This window comes from Catharus ustulatus, chromosome 1, assembly GCF_009819885.2.
Source record: "Catharus ustulatus isolate bCatUst1 chromosome 1, bCatUst1.pri.v2, whole genome shotgun sequence".
NCBI classification, from domain to species: Eukaryota; Metazoa; Chordata; class Aves; order Passeriformes; family Turdidae; genus Catharus; species Catharus ustulatus.
The window spans coordinates 69,099,163-69,118,641 of NC_046221.1; the positions used below are offsets into that span (position 1 = coordinate 69,099,163).

Consider the following 19,479-nt stretch of genomic DNA (forward strand, 5'->3'; position numbering starts at 1 on the left):
AGCTTGAACAACATCTTGGAGGATGTTAATCAATTTGCTGTTTGCAAACTAGTGTCTTTTCAAGTGGTTTTCGTGGGGTTCAGATAATTGTTAATGTTTGGGACAGATGGGAAATATTTTACCAGCAAAAGTTATCCCACCTCATGCTTAAGTCTGGGCAGCACCTGTTGTATGTATGCAGGCCTTCAGGGCTACAGGGATAGGTAGGTAGGTGTGACACTGACATAAGCCCTGCATAATTCATCAAGCCCTTGCACAGGATGAGGGAGCCAGAACCTCTATCAACATGCAGCAGACCTCTGTGGATCACTCCTCCCTTCAAACAGCAGTGCCAGGACCCTCCTTGAAGGGGTGATCTTCTATTTTTTGGTATTGTCAGTGTCCCCCATTTCAGAGTATCTGAGTCTGTGGTGTCCACAACACCACATTGCTTGCTCCGGTGACAAAGAGAAAGATTTTTGGAATGGGAAAAGATCTGGGATGTCTGACTTTAAAAGTGCCTTCTTGAAGGCTCTGCTCTTTCTGTCATAGTCCCATCCGTTCTTGTTTTCTTCCTCTCCAAACTTCACAGAACCATAGAATCAAAGAATATGTGGATTTGGAAGTAGCCCACAAGGATCATTGAGTTCAATTCCTAGCCCTGCACAGAGCAGCCCCAAGAGTCACACCATGTGGCCAAGTGAACTGCCCAAAATCTTCTTGAACTCTGTCAGACATGGTGCTGTGACTACTTCCCTGGGGCATGTGCTCTGGTGCCCAATCACCCTTTTGGTGAAGAACCTTTTTCTAATATCCAACCTAAACCTCTCCTGACACAACTTCAAGCCATTCCTTCACATCCTGTAACTGATCACCAGAGAGATCAGTGTCTGCCCCTCCTCTTCCCCTCGTAAGGAAATTGTAGACCACAATGAGGTCTTCCCTCGGTCTTCTCTAGACTAAACAGACCAAGTGACCTCAGCCATTCCCCATCTGGCTTCCCCTCAAGACTCTTGATCATCTTTCTCCTTTGGATGCTCTTTAAGAGCTTAGTAGCTTTCTTATGTTGCAGTGCCCGTAAGTGCACACCACCCTTGAGGTGAGGATGCCCCAGTGCAGAGCTGGACAATCCTCTCCCTTGACTGGCTGGCATGCTGTGCCCAAGGACATGGTTGGCCAACCTGGGGTCTTCTTTCTTGGTACCATGGCTTCTTTGTGCTGACCATTTCTGCCATCCCCTGGTCCCCCACCTCTGTGACAAGTAGGGACCAGGATAACCTTTTTGTCCTGTACTGAACAAGTGAGTCCTGACCACTGTGGTGGTGCTAGCTTGGCATGGCTGTGCAGAGGCCGATTTTAGGATCTAAGAAGCATTCTTCAAAGAAAACAAATGTGCAATCAAATATCTGAAGGATGTTGAGCACCCACTGTGGCACAGGTGTACTGCTCATCAGAAAGCAAGTTTTTGTGATGTCTTTAAACTGACCAGATGTCCTGCCAGTGACTGAGAAGGTGCTTTAGCCTGCATGGGGAGAGCAGAAACCTATTGCAGACTTTCCTAGCAGGTTGAAATGGCCCCTTTCATCACTCTTCATCTAAGCACAGAGGTCCTTAGCTGTGCAGGGTCAGGGACCAAGGTGCCATGGCTCCTGTACGGAATGCTTCACGGCTGGAGAGCCCTGGACCACGGAGGCACTTGCAAAGAAACTTGAGGCATGCAGTTAGATGTTGTACAGAGTGACTAAAAGAAAAGGAGGCCCAGCAACACTAAAGTACCCAAAATATTTTCTTGATCTGTTTTTGCAAGTAGAAGTATAAACATATGTGCATGAGTGAGAATGATATGACAATGGATTATGACTGTTTTTGAGTCTTTACCCTCAATTTCCTCTTGCTTACACTCTGAAAAGCATGCATATGGATTGATGTCACTCACATATATCCAGCTTGAGAAGCTATAAACAGATTTTAGACGTTACAAAAGCAGTTTTTTACATTGATTTCAATGTCTCATTGGTGTTAATTTATTTGTATGTTATACTGAATACTTGAAATCAACCCTTTGGGTAGCTTCCATATGAGTTCTTTGTGATGAAAATGAAAGGCGAAAGGAATGGGCTTTTCGGGGAACAGGGAGGGAGAAAACCACCAAAAATGGCAAATAACAAACAAAAAGCCTCAAAACCAAAACAAAATACTGGCATCTTTTAGTAAATACAAAATTCTTTTGCACTGTTTACTCTCCAAATGCTGGGGTACTGGAGAGGGTTAGCAATCAGGAGTGAGACAATACTTCCATCATTATTATTTACCATAAATACCTGTTAAATTTTTATTTATTGTCAAGCTGAGTGCAAAACACCATGAAAATAAATGAGTCAAATTTGCCAGAAAATAAAAACACCTTTGCTTTTGCACTGGTGATGGTGCAAGTAGTGGTGTCAGTTGTGTCTGGGATCTAACTCTCATTTATGCTGTTCTGACATCTCAACAAACCTCTAGCTTGGGCATAAATGTGTGCCAGAGCTGTGTGAAAAGACCTGAGTAGTGTACAAAGAGACTGGGATTTATGATTTTGAACCTGACAGTGCCTTTTAGGCTAACCATGAAGGAACTCTGCTTGGTCTGCCATCACTGGTTAGTAAGGGTTACTTTTGTCACTTATTGAATGTATAATAGGATTTAGAGATGGATTAAGCTAAATGTGTTGGCTTTAAAAGATTGTTTTGTTTTGTTTTTCTTTAGTTTCATGGAACAAACCTCTTTTCTCCCTGCACAAGAAAGGTTGAGCAGTTTAAACAAAACCTAATGAAAATTCTTGAATAAGGCAAAGATACTGCAGTTCAAATATACTCATTCTGTTTTTGTGGTGATGTGGCATCATCATGACTAGAGTTTGTTGTTTGTTTTTCTGACTGATGTGTAGCCAGGCAGAGATTCTAACTTAAAAGCTTAAGATTTAGACTCTCAGCCCAGGCTTTTTTGGAGAATCATTATCACTGCAATTCAGCAAGGAGATGTTTTATGGATTAAATAAACCAACAAAAATAAACAGAGAGCTCACAGTATTTTTTCATGTTTGCAAACCCGTGACATTTTGTTTTTCATATCTATATTAAGCATGTGATGTTGAAAGTTACCATAGGTCAAAGACTTTTTCTTATTTCCTGAAGGATTCTAATACTCCATTTCTTTTTATTTTTTTTTTTCATAAGGGTGTAAAAGCTGTTTCAGACAGAGCACAAACAACCATTTTCATAACTTCCCTAAATTCAGAGAAATAATGATACAATCAACTAGGAGATGTCTTCAGTGAATTCTTCAGTGAATTACTGAAGCATATTTACTATGACATTAATCCTGTCCTAATGCAGTGCTTTCAACTGAAAGTTTTTTTTCTCTAGTCTGGACTAAATTAGTCTGGGCTGAATTTTGCTTACTCTAGAACTTGACTGTGTCTGGGGAAGAGAGAGATGGGACATTTCCTCATTTGAAAGAGCATGTACATGCACATAACTCACTTGTGCCAGGAAGCTGATCCCTCTGCTCTGAGTTCCTGCTGCCAGTGCCTTTTCTGATCCTTTCAGTGCAAGGAGACACCCTAGCAGGTATGGCAAGACTGGCAAGGTGCTGTGACCTATGCCTGCCACATGATTTGACAGATCAGACAAATGATTCCTCTATCTGCGCCTCTGTTACCTCTGGAAGGCATTTTCATCTCGTACACAATCCAGGGAGTTGTTGCATTTAGACTGAAACAATCACAGAAAATACAAACCAGAATCACATCACTGCACTGCGTTATTCAAATGAGAGGTCAAATTACCCCCACTGATGTAAGCAGGGTTGCCAAGGTCTAAACGAAGACACAACTTGGCCAGAGGTCTGTTTCTAATGTGAGGTTTGAAGGCTGGTAGGTCTTGTGTCTAATATCGAACAGCTGTAAGTCAGTACCAACTCCATTGAAAAATACACACGCATTTCCAAAAAACACCCCCCCAAACAAAAACATAAAACCCAACAACCCTGAATCTTGATATATTGTTTAAACTCTGCCAGCGTTAAACTATGATTGCTCATTGTTGCCTACTATTTTAGTTTGAGTTCCCTGTATGAGACTATTTAGGTGCATTAAAGCATGCTAAAGTATTTCCGTATAATGTTCATACCGCTTCTCCTCCCTACTCTCTCTCTCTCTCTCACACACACACATACATACACCCTCAAAGCCCTTTACTAAAGTGTAAGCTCAGTTCTTGTATCATTTGTACCCCTGTAGATCTGTGACAGCTTCTCTACATTTGCATTTAATAGAAGAAAGCGAACTCTGGTTGTGAATTTAGTGAACTCTTAGCATGAGCAAGGAGGGAGGTCATTTATTAATCCTTACTTTCATTTTGCCGTGCAGCTTTTGGTGTCCTAAGATTACATGAGAAGACACTGTTATAACTATAATCACTCAGGAACTCAACTACAGACATATATAATAAATGAATACATGGCTCAGAAATTGTTAATGGCCAGCAAAGTATTCTTTTTCTGAATTACTGCCAAGTTTCAAAACTGCATGTGTCATCTTATCACGTACTATACATTAAGTGTTGGTCATGTAAGTCAGATATGCCCTATGGGTATTTTAAATTGCAAACATAACTTTTGGAAACTCTATTGTAATGGTTTTTATTTGGCTTGGTTTCTAAATCAACATAGTTTGTTCATACCACTTCAATTGCTTTTTCCTTATTCTTTGCTGCTTCTAAATCCTTTATCTGAACAAGATACAAAGATCAAGTAATTTGTTAGGTAGCTGAGCATCTAATACTGTCTAAACTCTCTGTAAAATCTGTAGTAAACTTATGGTGTGTACCTTTTCTTTTTTTCATATGTAACAAGTATAGAAGTGGAACTTTAAACAGCATAGAAGTTAGTCATGAAAGAAGCATGTTATTTTTTTTTTACCAGTATTGTCCATAATAAACTCAAACCATTAAAATATTAATGGCCTCAAAACATTTGAGTTTAGGCATCTTTCCTCTGATGTACAGTTGTAGTTTTACATTTCACCTGATAATGTCCTGCTGTATAACATAGCTCTTAGTTTGGATGTAGTCTCTTGTACAACATCTCTGAGGTTTCAACCCACTACAAATTTTCCCTCCTGCCTGATACCAACTGGACTGTAACAATGCCCAATGACTATTTTGGTTTCTTTTTTCTTCCCACATAGTGGCTGACTATAAACAGTTGCTCTTGAAATTCCCAAACCACCAACAAGAATGTGAGGATGTGAGGTTGCATGGTGCACCAGAACTTAATTGGGTTGCTTCTATCTTGGGTGCTATCTGTTCTGGAACTTTTGAGAACATTTTAGGAAGAAATGATTTGCCGTGAGGGTGAGGCACTGGCACAGGTTGCCCGGAGAAGCTGTGGATGCCCCATCCTTGGAATCGTTCAGGGCTAGGTTGGATGGGGCTTTAACAAATCTGGTCTAGTGTAAGGTGCTCCTGCCCATGGCAGGGGGGTTGGAAATAAATAATATTTAAGGTCCCTTCAAACCCAAACCATTTTATGATTCTATAATTCTGTGGTTTTTCTACTGTGGTCTTTTTGAGTACAAAAAGACGAGAATACTGATGTGCGGATGAAAGCTTGGAAGGGAAATAGAACTATCTCTGAGAGATCCAGGTGGATAAATGGACCAGTAAAGAGTTATATATTACGTGCTAATATTTCTGTGAAGTAAGAACAAACTGTGGGGAAAACACAAATCTAGAAAATAGAACTACAGCATCTCAAGGCAGAGAAGATTGAAGTAGTTCTTCCAGCCATTCTATTTCAATGAATTGTTGTATATATAAATCCATTTATGCTGGAAGTTGGAGAGGCCGTTTTTTTTCACAAATAATGGTGTTATCCCAGGAAATAGAAATGGGATTTGGAAATTAGTTATTAAAGATCATGCTTTAGGGTTTAAGATAACTCGAGTTCCATGGGGCCCCACATGATCTAATTCTGGGAGTCAAATTAGCATTCTACTGAAATTATTTTTGCCAGACACTACAGCACTTTGCTGCTTTTAGATAAATCCAGAAGAAAAAACCCTATTATCATCAGTCCTTGTTCGCAAAATCTCAGATTCAAGGTTTCTTTGCAGCACAGGTAAAATGGGATGCTGCTTTCACAGGGATGGGGTGGGTTTGGCTGCTGCATCGCAGTTATGATTGAGACTCCCAAGCTACCTTTGGTCTTGCTGTCTCTAGAGGAGCAGCTCAGTGTGGGGATCTTCCCTGGCTGCAGGAATAGGTATCAGTCTGGCTTCTGGGGTAGTGCTGCAGGCAAAAGAGAGGAAGAATTAAAACTCAAGTCCCAGGCATCTGCCTGCTTTAGTTATGCTGGAGTGGTTCTGCTTCAAGAGAGCAGATAGTCTGGGCAAACAGAAGAGTGCTTTTGATGGGTGATTGCATACTAACACAGCCTCGTCTTTAATTTGTACTCTTAACTAGAAATGCAAGTTACAATTGCTTAGAAACTGCTTACCTAAGAGAAGAGTCAAGCAAGACTCATGATCCTCTTTCAATGATGGGAAATGTGTCCTTAATATGAAAGAAAAAATAATTCATAAATGCCCTTTCCCAGATTAACTCCCAGAAAAGATCTCAAAGTATTTTTTCTCATTATTTTTATCAAAATATATTTCAACCTGAAAAAAAGATGGAGCATCCCCATTTTCTGTATGCAAAGACTTTGGAAGTCAACAACCTTTTGGAAGTATTTCCCTAAAACTAAACCATCAAAATGTGCTTGAAGTAAGAGGTATGCTGAGTGTTTTCTGATTTGCTTTGAATGGGGTTCACTCTTTCCCATGAGAGATCCCCATCCCACATAATGAGAAGAGGAACCAGCAAAGAACTGAAAAATGGTGTTCAGATGAAAAACTCACACTTCTATATGTACCAAAAAACTGGGTGAACAGTTAAATCAATCTAAAGTAGTTTCAGCACCCAGAAACCATCACTTGGTGCTTTCAATCCTTGAAAAATATCAGCCATGTTTTTGTTAACTATGCCTGACACTACTCTTGGGTACACTTCTTCTTGAATAATACACTAATTTGATTGATTTTTTTCAATGCTTAGCAATCTGTGGATTGATATGTTTTTTCTATGACAATGGGGAAATATTCTGGTTACAGTTAAATAACATAAAATGTATGGGTGTGACACATTCCTGTGCTCCTGTCCCTTACTCTAATTTTACTTGATCAAAGTAGCTACAGCAGCACAAAAGCAAACGAGATGCAGACAATCAAGCACACATGCAAAGCAGAAAAAATATCTTTTAATCAAATATGAAATTGCTTCAGTGTATTATCTAAACTGTGATACAGTAGAAGTTTTTACTGAAATTAAAGATTTATACATTGTGATACAAATCCCACTGTAAGAGGCATAAAATTTACTTAGAACACGTGGTGAAAAGACATTAGATCTACATTTTTAAAGATCTATTGGTAATTTTACTAATAATTTTCTCAACATTTGCCCTTTTGAAAGTAAATGTGCTTTTATACCAAAAAGTGTAAGTGCTACTTTTTGTATTCCATGTAGCATAAGCTCAGTCAGCTTTTCTCAGACCAAAGTAATTTTCAGTGTTCACCTTTTTTCATATCTTCATTATGTAAAAAAAGATCTAGTATAAAACAGGGATATCTCTCATTAGTTCTGTGAGTAGATAGGAAATCTGTCCTATATTAAACTATCGAATTGAAGCAAAATCTTTAGGGAGTAAACAGTCATTTTCCTTCTGAGTATCCACTGTCTGATGTAATGAGGATGGGGAGCTGACATTCTGCTTACATTCCTTTCATGATTTTTGGAAGGAATTGGAATCCAAGCACAGCAAGAAATAGATACTGGTATAAAACTTTGTTAAAATTTAGACTTCCAGGTCTGTTTCGCCAACCCAGCATCCTGCAATTTCATCTCTTTGCTAATTACCATCTTCCACTCAGACTTAGCTGCCTTTTAATATATGAGCTGAGACTAACTTTATTTATTTGGGTTTCTTTTCCACGCTTTACTGCTTATAACTTATGATATACCTCTTGTGGTAATGTATGAGTGAACTATGAGGTGCTTTCACACAGGAAAGAGATATTACCTCCCCCAGTTGTGGACTGAGGGCTCAAGTTATGCCCTCCCAGACTCTGCCTTTCCCAGGGCTCCCTCCCCTTGTCTCAGTGTAAGCAATGCTTGACTCAGCTCCCAGGGGAATTCATCTGGCCTCCAGCCTCGCTGCTGTAAGTGCCTCAGTGACCCCCAGGAGAGGGGACAGTGTGCAGTCCTTCTCTGCAAGTGGGAGAAGTGGCATTGTCCTCCTGCCAGAAAACATGGTCACCAAGCAAGAAAATGGGGGAATGACTGTTTCTGAAACTTATTAAGATACTATGTTTGGGCAACATACATTTTATTATAACTGGATCTTACTATGAGTAATATCTCCTAATTAGCCACAGGGATTCATGAGCTTTGCAGACTGAAAGACTGAGCATAGGAAATGTCCCAAGTCTGGTTTTAATCAAATTTATGTCCTTATGAATTGCTTGTTTTCGCAAAAAGTTTCAGGAGTAGCTAGTCTGAGGAATTACCCAGGGGGTGTAAAGATCTTCCAGTTACATACTTGAAACATCTCTGGAGCTGTACCTGTCTTAGAAAAGAGCTATCTCTGCACAACTAGAGCACACTTCTGAGTGGACATGGGAGTGGTGGATGATCTCATTACCTCTATCCTCCTTAGATCTATTCCAAAGCTCTTCAAGCACACTGGTGACTGTTTTCCAGTTCATTTTGACCCTGGTGGGTCATGAATCTGTAAACTGGACTTTTGCACACAGATGAGGATGGACTTGCAATAATGGAAACCTTCAGTTCTCAAAAAGAGTTGGGGTTTTTTTAATGACTCCTTAACAGAAAATGATTTTTTTGTTCTAGTATGGATCAGGCTGAATTTGACTGTGCACACACACAGACTCACCAGTGAAAGACTAGGGGGCTGTCAGCATATTGCTGAGTGTTAAAAATGTGACCGCAATAGCTGTGTAGATAAGTACAGGGGGAACCTGTGCTCGTACAGATAACAGTATCAAGGAGGAAAGAGGGAGAAGAAATTGGAGCATGGCTACCAAATGTACCCTGGGTCACAATGGGGCTATGTGTCACTCAATGTCACAGCCCTACACAGGACAAAAAAGAGGCAACTTTTAGCAGTGCTAATGCACAAGAAGGTGTGACTGGAGTACACATTTTGGCATCTTTCTTTCTCATGGCAAATTTGTGTAAAGGAACATGCTACAGCTAGGAGATGTACCATATTTTTCTGGCTTTTGGCTATTCTCCAGCCAGGAATATACTGTTTCTGAAAATTAGTGAATGGCTACTTCAGACAAAATTATAATAATCAGAAACTTTAAAAATTCATGCTAGATTTTTTATTCTCAAAACCAAACCAAAACAAGGAAGAAAAAAGGGCCTAGAAAAAAAGATTACGTATTTTATGATAAAGTAGTGATCCAAGTGCACTGTTGTGATGCTATCATGGAGTCACTGATGGCACCAGAAGTCAAAGTGTCTATGTTTATGTGGCTGTGCCAGTGCACCAGTGTTGTGAGGAGCTCTGTGTAGTGGGCACCTGCTGAGCCAAAGATTTGAGATGAATAGCACCCATATTGATTTGCCTATAATGGAGTGGAAAAGAAAAATGTCCAGGTTTTGTTGCAGGTATTTTCATGGGGTATTAAATTGGTGGATTAGTTGCAAACAGCAGTACTGATAAAGTCTCCTGTCCATCTTGATGGTTGGGCCTTTCTATTAAAATGACACATAAATAACCTATTATGTCCCCCACCCATGGAAATTCAAATGCACCTGTCAAGTTGATAAAGCACTTGCCTGGAGGGAAGCATTGTTTACATTTTCACTCCATTCTTCAGAAAAAGTGAGATTCTAATTATTTTTTCCCACTGTAAATTAATGCTGACTATGATGGTTAGCATATCTCTGTATTGTTATATCTATGCAAAAGTTAAATAATAGAACTGATCCATCATGTATTATGCAATGTGCATTTTTATGACAGGCTTTCCTCTGATCTTATTATGCCTTTCTTCACAAATACTTACTTTTTTTTTTTTCCTAGCAGCTGGGGGAATCTTTGTTGACTGCTGGTTCAGAAGTTGAAATCTGTCCTGTGTGAAAAGAAAAATGCAATTTACATGTTTATTGGATGCTGAACTCTGCTATCTTCCAAGAAGGAAAAAATAAGGATATAAGAGTATGCTCCATTAATAATAAGCTTCATTATAATAGGCAATTGGTCACAGTAGACTAAACCTTTTTTTCTAAAAACCAAGCACACCAAGTTCAGTAATGCAATATAATTGTTTCCGGATATCTTAGACAGTAACTTTTAATTCAGGAAAAGTAAACTGGTTAAGGTAAAATCAAATGCAAACAGGATCTTTCTTGCATGCTCTGCACTAAACTTTAAGCTGTACCATAAACCACTTCTTAGAGTTCCTAGCAGTCATTTTTGCTTTGTTTGTAAAACTTTATTTTTGTACATTTCATGGTTCCTGCTTGAACTGAAGACAAAACTGACAAAATACCACAAAGGGGCAAGTTTTGCAATAGTGTGCTACAAGTGGAAAATATTATTGTGAGAAGAATTCTTGCTATCTGGTTTCTTAACTGAAGCAGGGAAGAAGACATTGCTGGGAAGCTCTTGGTACACTCAGAGAGCTTTGTGAGACAGCCTGATCTTGCAAGTTACTTTTGCAAGTGTGGCAGACCCAACTGGTTTCCATAACCTGTCAAAGGCTCATGGAAACTTCCCTGAACCTTTAACTCTTTGTCTCTACTTGCTACAGTGGATTTCCATTCCTAGATTCCTAGAGAAACATCAGTTCCAGGCATGGTTAAACTGTTTGCAAGAGCCAAAAATAAAACCCTGGCACAGGAAAAAGGAGTAAACTAACAGGGAAATACCTTAGCAATTGAGGCACTTTTGGTTTAGTTTCTGATGAACTTGCAATTGGGATGTTAGCCCTATGGAGGCAGAAAAAACATCCTTCAGGTGAAGAAGGTAGAGGGATGAGATGAGAATGGAGAATGTCAACCTTAATCACAAAGGAATACCCAAACCTCTGCCATCTTCATTTTCTTCCTTCCCTTGTTTTCTATGATGAAACCAGCATTTGCTTTAACACCTCAGCTTACAAAATTATGTCAGGCCCTTCCACTCTTTACTTCCAGGGAGGTGTTTGTCAAACCTTTTTCTTTCAGGTCTTCCTCCATGGCCTATTTCTGCAGTGATGTATGGAAGAAAGAATCTGATTGCTGTTGATTATTTGGAAAATCAGATGAGGTAATTTATGAACAGTAGCCACATAAATGTCCTCTGATCTCAACACAGGCTGTTCACTCCTTATTTGAGAGCAGCCCATTTCTACCTGTCCCTACAGTGATGAAACAATGAGGCTGAAGTGTGAGAGATTCTAGATACTTCAATGATAAATATTTGCTAAAAATTAACATCTGTACTGGAGTAGTCAGTATACTTATTCAGGTTACTGAAAGATGAGAGCAAAATTACAGTATTTCTAAAAGAGGACGATCACCCTTCACAGATGTTCACATATGTTTTACTACAAGTGTTTAAATTTGCTTTTCTCTTTTGTTTTCCTAGCCCCCTTCCATCTGCTTCAAAAGAAAGCTGGATCTAAACAGGCAAACTAGGAATATTTTGGTACTTAGTAAAACTTTGCAGCAATTTCGCTATTGTTTGAATTAAAAAAAAAAAGAAAATAGAAAGGTGTCAAAAGACATCTTCCACAAGAGTACCATTCACACTATGCTCAACCCCACTAGCACTAGCCAGTGCCTGCACAGGAGAAAATTTTCTGAAGCTAAAGAAGATGCAACTAGACCCACCAGTCCAATGTATTTTAGTTTTAAGTTCTCAGCTGATTTACTATCCATGTAATGATACAGGTTTTTTAGAAACGTTATTTAGCTGCCAGGAAAAGATCTGTCCATGTGATGTAAGTCACAGGTGAATAAAAACCTGTCTCATTCCCAGACACACATCTTGACTGCACAAGGTCTGGGACAAATTGAATGAAATCTGTGAACATGGACTCACTTCTTTTAGCTATCTTTTCTCTACATTTAATCAGTTCTAAACAGTAAAAATAAAGTGCTCATTGCTAATAAATTAATTGACAAACTTAGCTCCTTTGTTTTCTGTTTACATATTATTTTTGAACTGCATTGTTACTTACAGATCTCTCAGGGTTATTTTCACAGAATGTCTTCTGTGGGCAACTTTGTCCCATAAGATGAACTGTTCCATGGATCTATTTACTATTTGTTGTTTCTGGTGTATTTTTGGTCACCAAAGTCATATAGTATTATTTCTGCTTTCTGACTGCATTACTTTTGTAAACACATGAGTAATGAATAACAAATGTTGATGAGCAGATAATGAATAGCAGACACTCTTATTTACACAGATATGCCCTTGTATGCATTAAATTCCTAACTTCCATAGGGAAAATGACTTCTCCTAAACACTTTTGTATATAAAATCCCGTGTGTCTGAAGTTACTGAAGATGCTTTCTTAAGTAACTGATTCCAGCATCCCTTATAAAATTTGGGAAATGAGGCATGGAGAGAGACTTCTCTTGCCCATCTGAATATACCCACTCTGGGCTTGGAATATAGCAGGATTCTCTGGAATAGGAAGGGGATGTATTTCATGTCCTTTCCTTAGGGCAAATCAATGGACAAAGACACTGCTATGCACAAGGAAATGCAAGAAAGCTGTGGCCTTTAATTTTTTGCTCACAAAGGTTTTTGCTGCATTGAATATCAGTTTTCCTTGATTTAATTCTTAGGATGACTTTCCCCCCCACCAGATTTATTATGATTTGGATGAGAGTATTTCTTCATTTGTATTTTTTTATGGGTGTCAGAAGTGTGGACACTTAAAACCACAAAATATTTAGATCTGAAAAAATGGGATGGTGAGCAGCAGACTACACAAACAGAGTGTGCAGTGTAACTAAATGATATGTGGCTGCACTTTGTAATATCTAAAAGCAGGAGATAAAAACAATCCCCTAGAAAAAAAAATCTGCATTGCTGTTCACTGGACATATCCATAAATAGGATGCTATTGCAAATCAGAAACAAAAAGACCCACTGCTGTTTCCTAGTGCTATGATGCTAAGCAGCTTTCCATAAATCTATTCTGGGATTTCTCCTTAGTCATTTACAAAGAGGTTATTCTCTGTATATGCCTTTTTTCACCCTTTAGTCTGTCCATGTCTTTTTGTTAAATAAATCAGGGAAGACTGTACGAGCAATGCTTCAGGCATTCATAATTTGACTGAAAGAAACAATTCCTGAATACTACTGGTCCCTTATGCTGGTCCATTATGTTCATAAATTGGATGATCTAGAAATGAGTTATCTCTCTGCAGAGTTACCAGGAGCCTACAAAGGCCTTTGCTAACCTGAGACACTCGTGTGCTTCATTATTGCCCCAGGAGTGAGAGCACACGCTGCTGCGCTGCCAGAGCTGCACTTGCAAAAGAGTGTGAGTGCTTTGTGCGTGTAAGGGTTAAATATGACGAGTGTTGGAACGGCTTTCTCGTGGTGGTATGATTTTTGGCAATACTAATAGACTTTCTTGTTCATGCCTTTGCTTGCCATGTCTCCAATTTCATTTATTTATTCATTTATTAAAACCCAGTTCATTTTCACGGCTTGTCAAGTACCACATCCTTCCTACAGCGGCTTGGAAACTTTCCCCACTGTCACTGAGGTCCAGTGATAACCTCACTGGAACCTGGACACGAGGTGCCTTTGACACGGACAGGAAGGATGTTTTTACGTATTTGCATGCAAATTCTTCTTTTACCAGAGCTGCTGGCAAGGTTTTTAGCAACAGTTTATCAGAAATGGGGTTTGTAATGCTTAAGGGGTGCTATGCTTCCCTCAGAGGTTAGCACTAGCCAGCTTTTATTCTTTTAATTGTAAAGCTATGCTGGTTTAACAAAGATTGCCTCCAGAACAGTAATTCCCATATTTACAACTCTTGCCACAGAAAATGCACTTCCCATGTTTATGAAAGTTGCTTGAAGTAAATGCAGCATCCTGGACTTTTGATGACATTTTTTCCCCCTATCATTTCAATACTTTTTTGCTCTTTTGACGAAAGTTAACAGCTTGTAACTTTTGGTAATTATTTATCATGACCACCATTCAGTTCCATGCATTCTCAACTGGTAGATTTGGTCCATTATACTAATTTTATGCATTTTCTTTGAATTCTGTTTTCAAACAAGTCTTTATACATTTCTTAATGCATGAGCCTGGAATTGATTCCCATGATATTGCTAAAAATAATGCTGCTGCAGTTAAGAATCAGTACCAATCAAGTGTTTGGACACACATGTATATTTGTCAAATTTTTAAAAAGAATTTTTTTCATAAGGATGTCTTTTTTTAAGTCACTAGAAGTCAGTCTTCCTCTCGTTCCCACTGTAGCTCAGAAAATATGAGGAAATATTCTTTCTTCTTTCACAAAACCTGTCAAACAATAGAAAGCATCGTAGTACCTTTACACACAAACCTGGCATTTTCTGTACCCTGACCTAGGAAATATTGGTAATATTAATTGGCTGTGCCTCAGTTGTGTAATATATTTATAAATATGCATTTATCAATACATTTGTGTTTAAAATGTGTTCTACTTCAATAATATATTTCTGTACACTTGGTGTGGCATAGTATATTTATACAACAAAATACACTTGTATTTGTACTTACAAATGTATTTTTGTCTTTTTTTCTATGTTACGCACTGTAATTTCCAAAGGGTTGACATAATTTACCTTCATTGTAGGAGAAATGTGCTCCACTCTTTTAAAAACCTGTGTATTTTTACGTCATGGTGTACGTTAAAGGAGCAGTGATTGAAATAATTGTTGTCAAGGAAAAATGTATTAAAATTATTAATAAGACTTGAACCCACATGAGACTTACTGAATCATCTGATCTGACCTAAATTCATGACCCTTCCTCCCAGTTCTTCCCTTCTTATACTCACACAAAAATAGGAGGACCAAAAGCAGAAAAGGCTGTCAACATAATAAAGGCCAGTGAAAACTGTACATTCATATTAGGTCGATGTAACATTTTATGATTATAATAATATAAACAAATAAACTATAAGGGCACTCACATCAGACCTCATTTCAAGCTGAACTATTATAAAGCAATTAACAGCCTCACAGTCCCGCTTTAATTAAGTTATGTTGTGAAATATTCAGCATTTGAACCTGTTCTGGCCTGCCTCTTTTATCATTGAATTACCATCCTTAATGTGTTTTTCTGCTGAAAGATGAATTTCATTTAAGGATTACTGTACACTGTTCTGGCATTTTGTGGTTTCTTGTCAGCCGTTGTGAATCTGGATCATTGCTAACTGCAGTTTCTCTGACATGTCCTATATGCACAGTCTCTTGACTAGCCTGTCTCGATGGATTTACAAACTCATATTGTACTCCTATAGAAATGAATGGACATTTTTGATTAACTTAATGATAGAAATTTCAGATGACAGTAGAGTTTACTTTTGGAGCTTACTTCAGGTTATGTAGGCCACAGCAGCTCTCTAGTGACCTATCACTTCACAGAAATGTGTTTTGAGAGTTTCAAGGCAGTGGACATCTGTCTGCCAAACACTTTCAGATGGTGCCAGCAAGGAGGGAATGGAAAGGTCCCTCTGCAAAAGGGTCTCTAAATCCACAGCCACAAACAGCTTCTCCCTCTTCCTGGAAGTGGTATTCAAATGTTGTATCCCTCCACATATTGAAGAGTCTGCCTTCAGGCAAACTCACACAACCAGGTGACTTTGAGGAAGAGTTAACGAGAGATGCTCCAGGGTAGGGTCCTCTTTCCTTCCTTTCTAATGCCTACCCCAGTCCAAGGCTATGCAACTCACCACAGCACCACCAGCTTTGATGGTGCCTTTTCTCTTACAGTTGCCAGATGATCTATCTTTTTTTTTTTTTTTTTTCAGTTTGGGGAGGGGAAGCAGGGAGGATAGAGAAGGACCTCTAGAAAAATATCATCATGTTGTCATGTTCTCTTGACTAGTCACACCAATGTCCTCAGAGGAAGCTCACCAGATCTTGAAATGTGACGACAGATCAGATGGGTTTGTATACTCCCACTATTCTGCAGAACTGTCTGCTCTTGGGAAGGAAGCAGAGACTTCTGATGCCATACCTGGTCCCACATGGATATGGTGCCCTGGGAATGGCACCCAGAGTCAAGAACTTCCAAAGAAGGTCTTTGCCCTGGCAAAGTGAAGGCTTGCTCAGGCACAAAGTTTTAAATAACTTGGATTTGGCTTCCTCACAGTAATTGTGTGTTGTAAATTACACTCAGATCTGGCACTGATTGAAAAAATAGGTGGTAATTTCTTTGTGTGAAAGTAGTGGAAAGTCCATGCTTTCCCCTGTTCTGGACAAGAACAGAATACATGCTTTTGTCCCCCAGAGCTCACAACTCAAATGGGCAAAACAGCGGCTGCAAAGAAGGATGTGGTGTTCATTTCCACGGCTTGCAAAATACACAGTAAATAAGTCCACTGGTAGTTGACAAGGACACGCACAGGAGAAGAACAAGAAGATTCAGTGAAAGTGAGGTAAAAGTCAGATAAGAAGCAGGGGAAAGCATGGGACTGATTCAGGGGGGCAGAAAACACTTTCAATAAAGGAAGCTAGCAATACAGAGAAAAATGCATCTAGTATAAAACAAGGATTGTGACAGACATCATCCTGTTTGCTGTGTTTCCTGAAGACTGAGTTTCTGAGATGGGTCTCTCAACCATTTATCTTTCTTGAAGCCATAGATCAGGGAGGAGACATGAGGCCAGGAAAGCCTTGGTGCTCTTGAATTGGGCAGGTTAGAAGTTCTGCTGGTAAGACACTGGGATGAGAGAGGAGGGTAACCACTGCAGGGGCTGTGGTCTGTCAGCTCTTACAGCTGCTTCTCTGTGCTCAAGCCAACTCTGTACCTGTGGAAGTTGCCTTCCTGCTTTCTTGAGACCACTGGCCACGTTAATTCTTATGGAACACTGTGTAATGCAGGCATGTGCCTTGTGTGGTAGACAGAAGAAAATACAGGACTTGTCCTGTCCTTAGGGCTGCTGTGTGTTCCTAACATGCTGTCCGGAATGAAAGCCTTTGAACACCAGGGACTCTGGTGTGGAAAATTCAGACTGTGCTTATTCTATCTTAAATTTCAGATGACCTTTTCTTTTTTAAAATGTAAAAAAATAAAAGATTAGGGCTGATGTAAATGGAAGCTGAGGCTAAAATGAAGTATCCTATTGTTCTGTCATTCCTGGAAAAGAGTTGGAGATAATTTCCTATATGTGTTCTTGCTTTCTTAATTCACCTAAAACAAATCCTCTCCTAAGGCAGTGGCTCATAATAACAGCATCCACGTCAGGATCGTGGCAGTGGCACACTGTGCTAGTTATGGGATTCCTTGTAAAGCGTAAGAGCAGCTAAGGAAATGGGAACTGGAACACAAGCAAACTGAGCTAAATCTGACTTTTCCCAAGTGAGGGGAAAAAATTGTATCTGACTTTTGAGATATCTTGTAAGAATCTGAGCTCTTCATTTCAGCAGAAAGTAAAAGAAAGACCATGCAGAAGAAGGTTTTGATGTACCTATCTTAAATGAGAGCTTTCCTTTAGCTAGCTTTGTGAGTAAATTCCAATCATTTCTGCCAGTGTAATACACGTACTTGAAAGAAAAAGCACGTGGTAGGCCAGAAAAAGTGGTGTTTTATCTACATTAAATAGAATTGTTTGGGAAGAGCATGCTGATATATTGTAAAAATGTACCGATATCACCAACTCCTTCCTTCCACAAACAGGAGTAGCATCTCATGGGAGAAAATGAGTGACGAAAAGGTCTTGCAAAAGTGGAGGGTTAAAAAGCTTATACTTGCACTTCAGGGGCAGTATAAAAATAATGCTTCTCATCATCATTTCTAGTTAGGGATAAAGAGTGCTTAGGCCTTGTGCCATGATCTGTCTGATGTCTTGAATTCTGCTCAGCCTGTGTAAAGAATTAACATGAAAAAGGTTAAATGGAAATTCTGACTTATGTAGGGGGATACAAAACCTACCAAACCAGACATGTGCAGAGCAAACTAGGAAGCTAGGTGACTGTTAATAAACTAGCTTTACACCTAAATACACCTTATTTACTCTGCCTCATCTGCAATTCAGTTAGCAGCACAAGGTTATTTTAATATTTTACAGAGATCAGAGCCTAGAAAGTGCTTGTGGGTACAGGAGCAAAGGCTTCTCGATGAGAGAGAAATACAAATACTCGCTCACAAAATTCTTGGAAAGCTTTTTTTTTTTTCCCCTAATCAGCATTGCCATTTTATTGTTTAACCTACCCTGCTTGATCTCCCTACTTTTGGTTAATACGGGAGTCAATTACAGCTTCATCTGTGCAGAATTAACTTTACAGAATATACACTAGGGATTTGTCTATCTCCTCTATTTAGATCTATGTCATAAAAAATATGTAGTAGAGAACTGCGTGCAAGCGCTGCATATGGTACAGGCTTTGCAGATTTATTGTAAAATCATTTTAAATCGGTTAAGCTCTTGCCAGAAGTTAATTAAATATGTTCCTTTGGTGGGGGTGGGGGTCTCTGTGTGTGTGTGTCCGGGGGGGGGCTGTGTTTCACTAGGTGGCAGTGTCTGATTACATCTGGAAGGACCACGCCAGCCAGCCGGGTGTCTCCAGCTGTGACCTCCGGCACCAGGATGAAATCCCTGACGCTGCAGCCAGCTGGAAAGGCAGCACCACTGCTCACGTCTGTGTCTACACGGTTCACCTCAGCGGCTTCCAGGAGCTCTACAGGCACTTCCTCAGACTGCCTGATGGGGCTATCATTGAGGTAGGTGCAGGCAGCCAGGCTTTGGAGGCAAAGGGGTGCGTTTTAGAACTAGGTCACAAGAGGAGAATAGGCTGTGCTTGACCCTGCCCAAAATACACACTTAACGCTTCCATAGGAAGACCTCACTCAGCAGTAGTGTATAATCAATGAGTTAATGCTTTTGCAGTGCAAAGTAGCAATTTCGGATTGTTTATAGAGCCATTTAAAGGCAATTATGTAAGATATACATTGAAACTACACACATAGAGATTATTTATAAATATATATCCCTTAGAACCACATAAGGTCATTCTGTACAGGAATTATATTATATAAATATACAAGGTAAGTACTGTGTACGTTTAATGGACAGCTATTACTGCAAGTATGGTCATTCACTTAGCTTGTACTCAGATACACAGAGCTAAGGCACAGTTAGATTACCTACTGGCATCTTGC

General features: G+C 39.4%; 1 protein-coding gene across 1 annotated transcript in view; it reads left to right on the top strand.

Annotated features, from left to right (window-relative positions):
* The window catches only part of LOC117008430, a 104,340-nt gene that overhangs the window by 69,389 nt on the left and 15,472 nt on the right, over positions 1-19,479 (top strand). Inside the window, exon 9 of the mRNA XM_033082282.1 lies at positions 18,832-19,041. Coding sequence (XP_032938173.1) covers positions 18,832-19,041 — 210 coding nt within the window. The remainder of the gene's footprint in view (positions 1-18,831; positions 19,042-19,479) is intronic.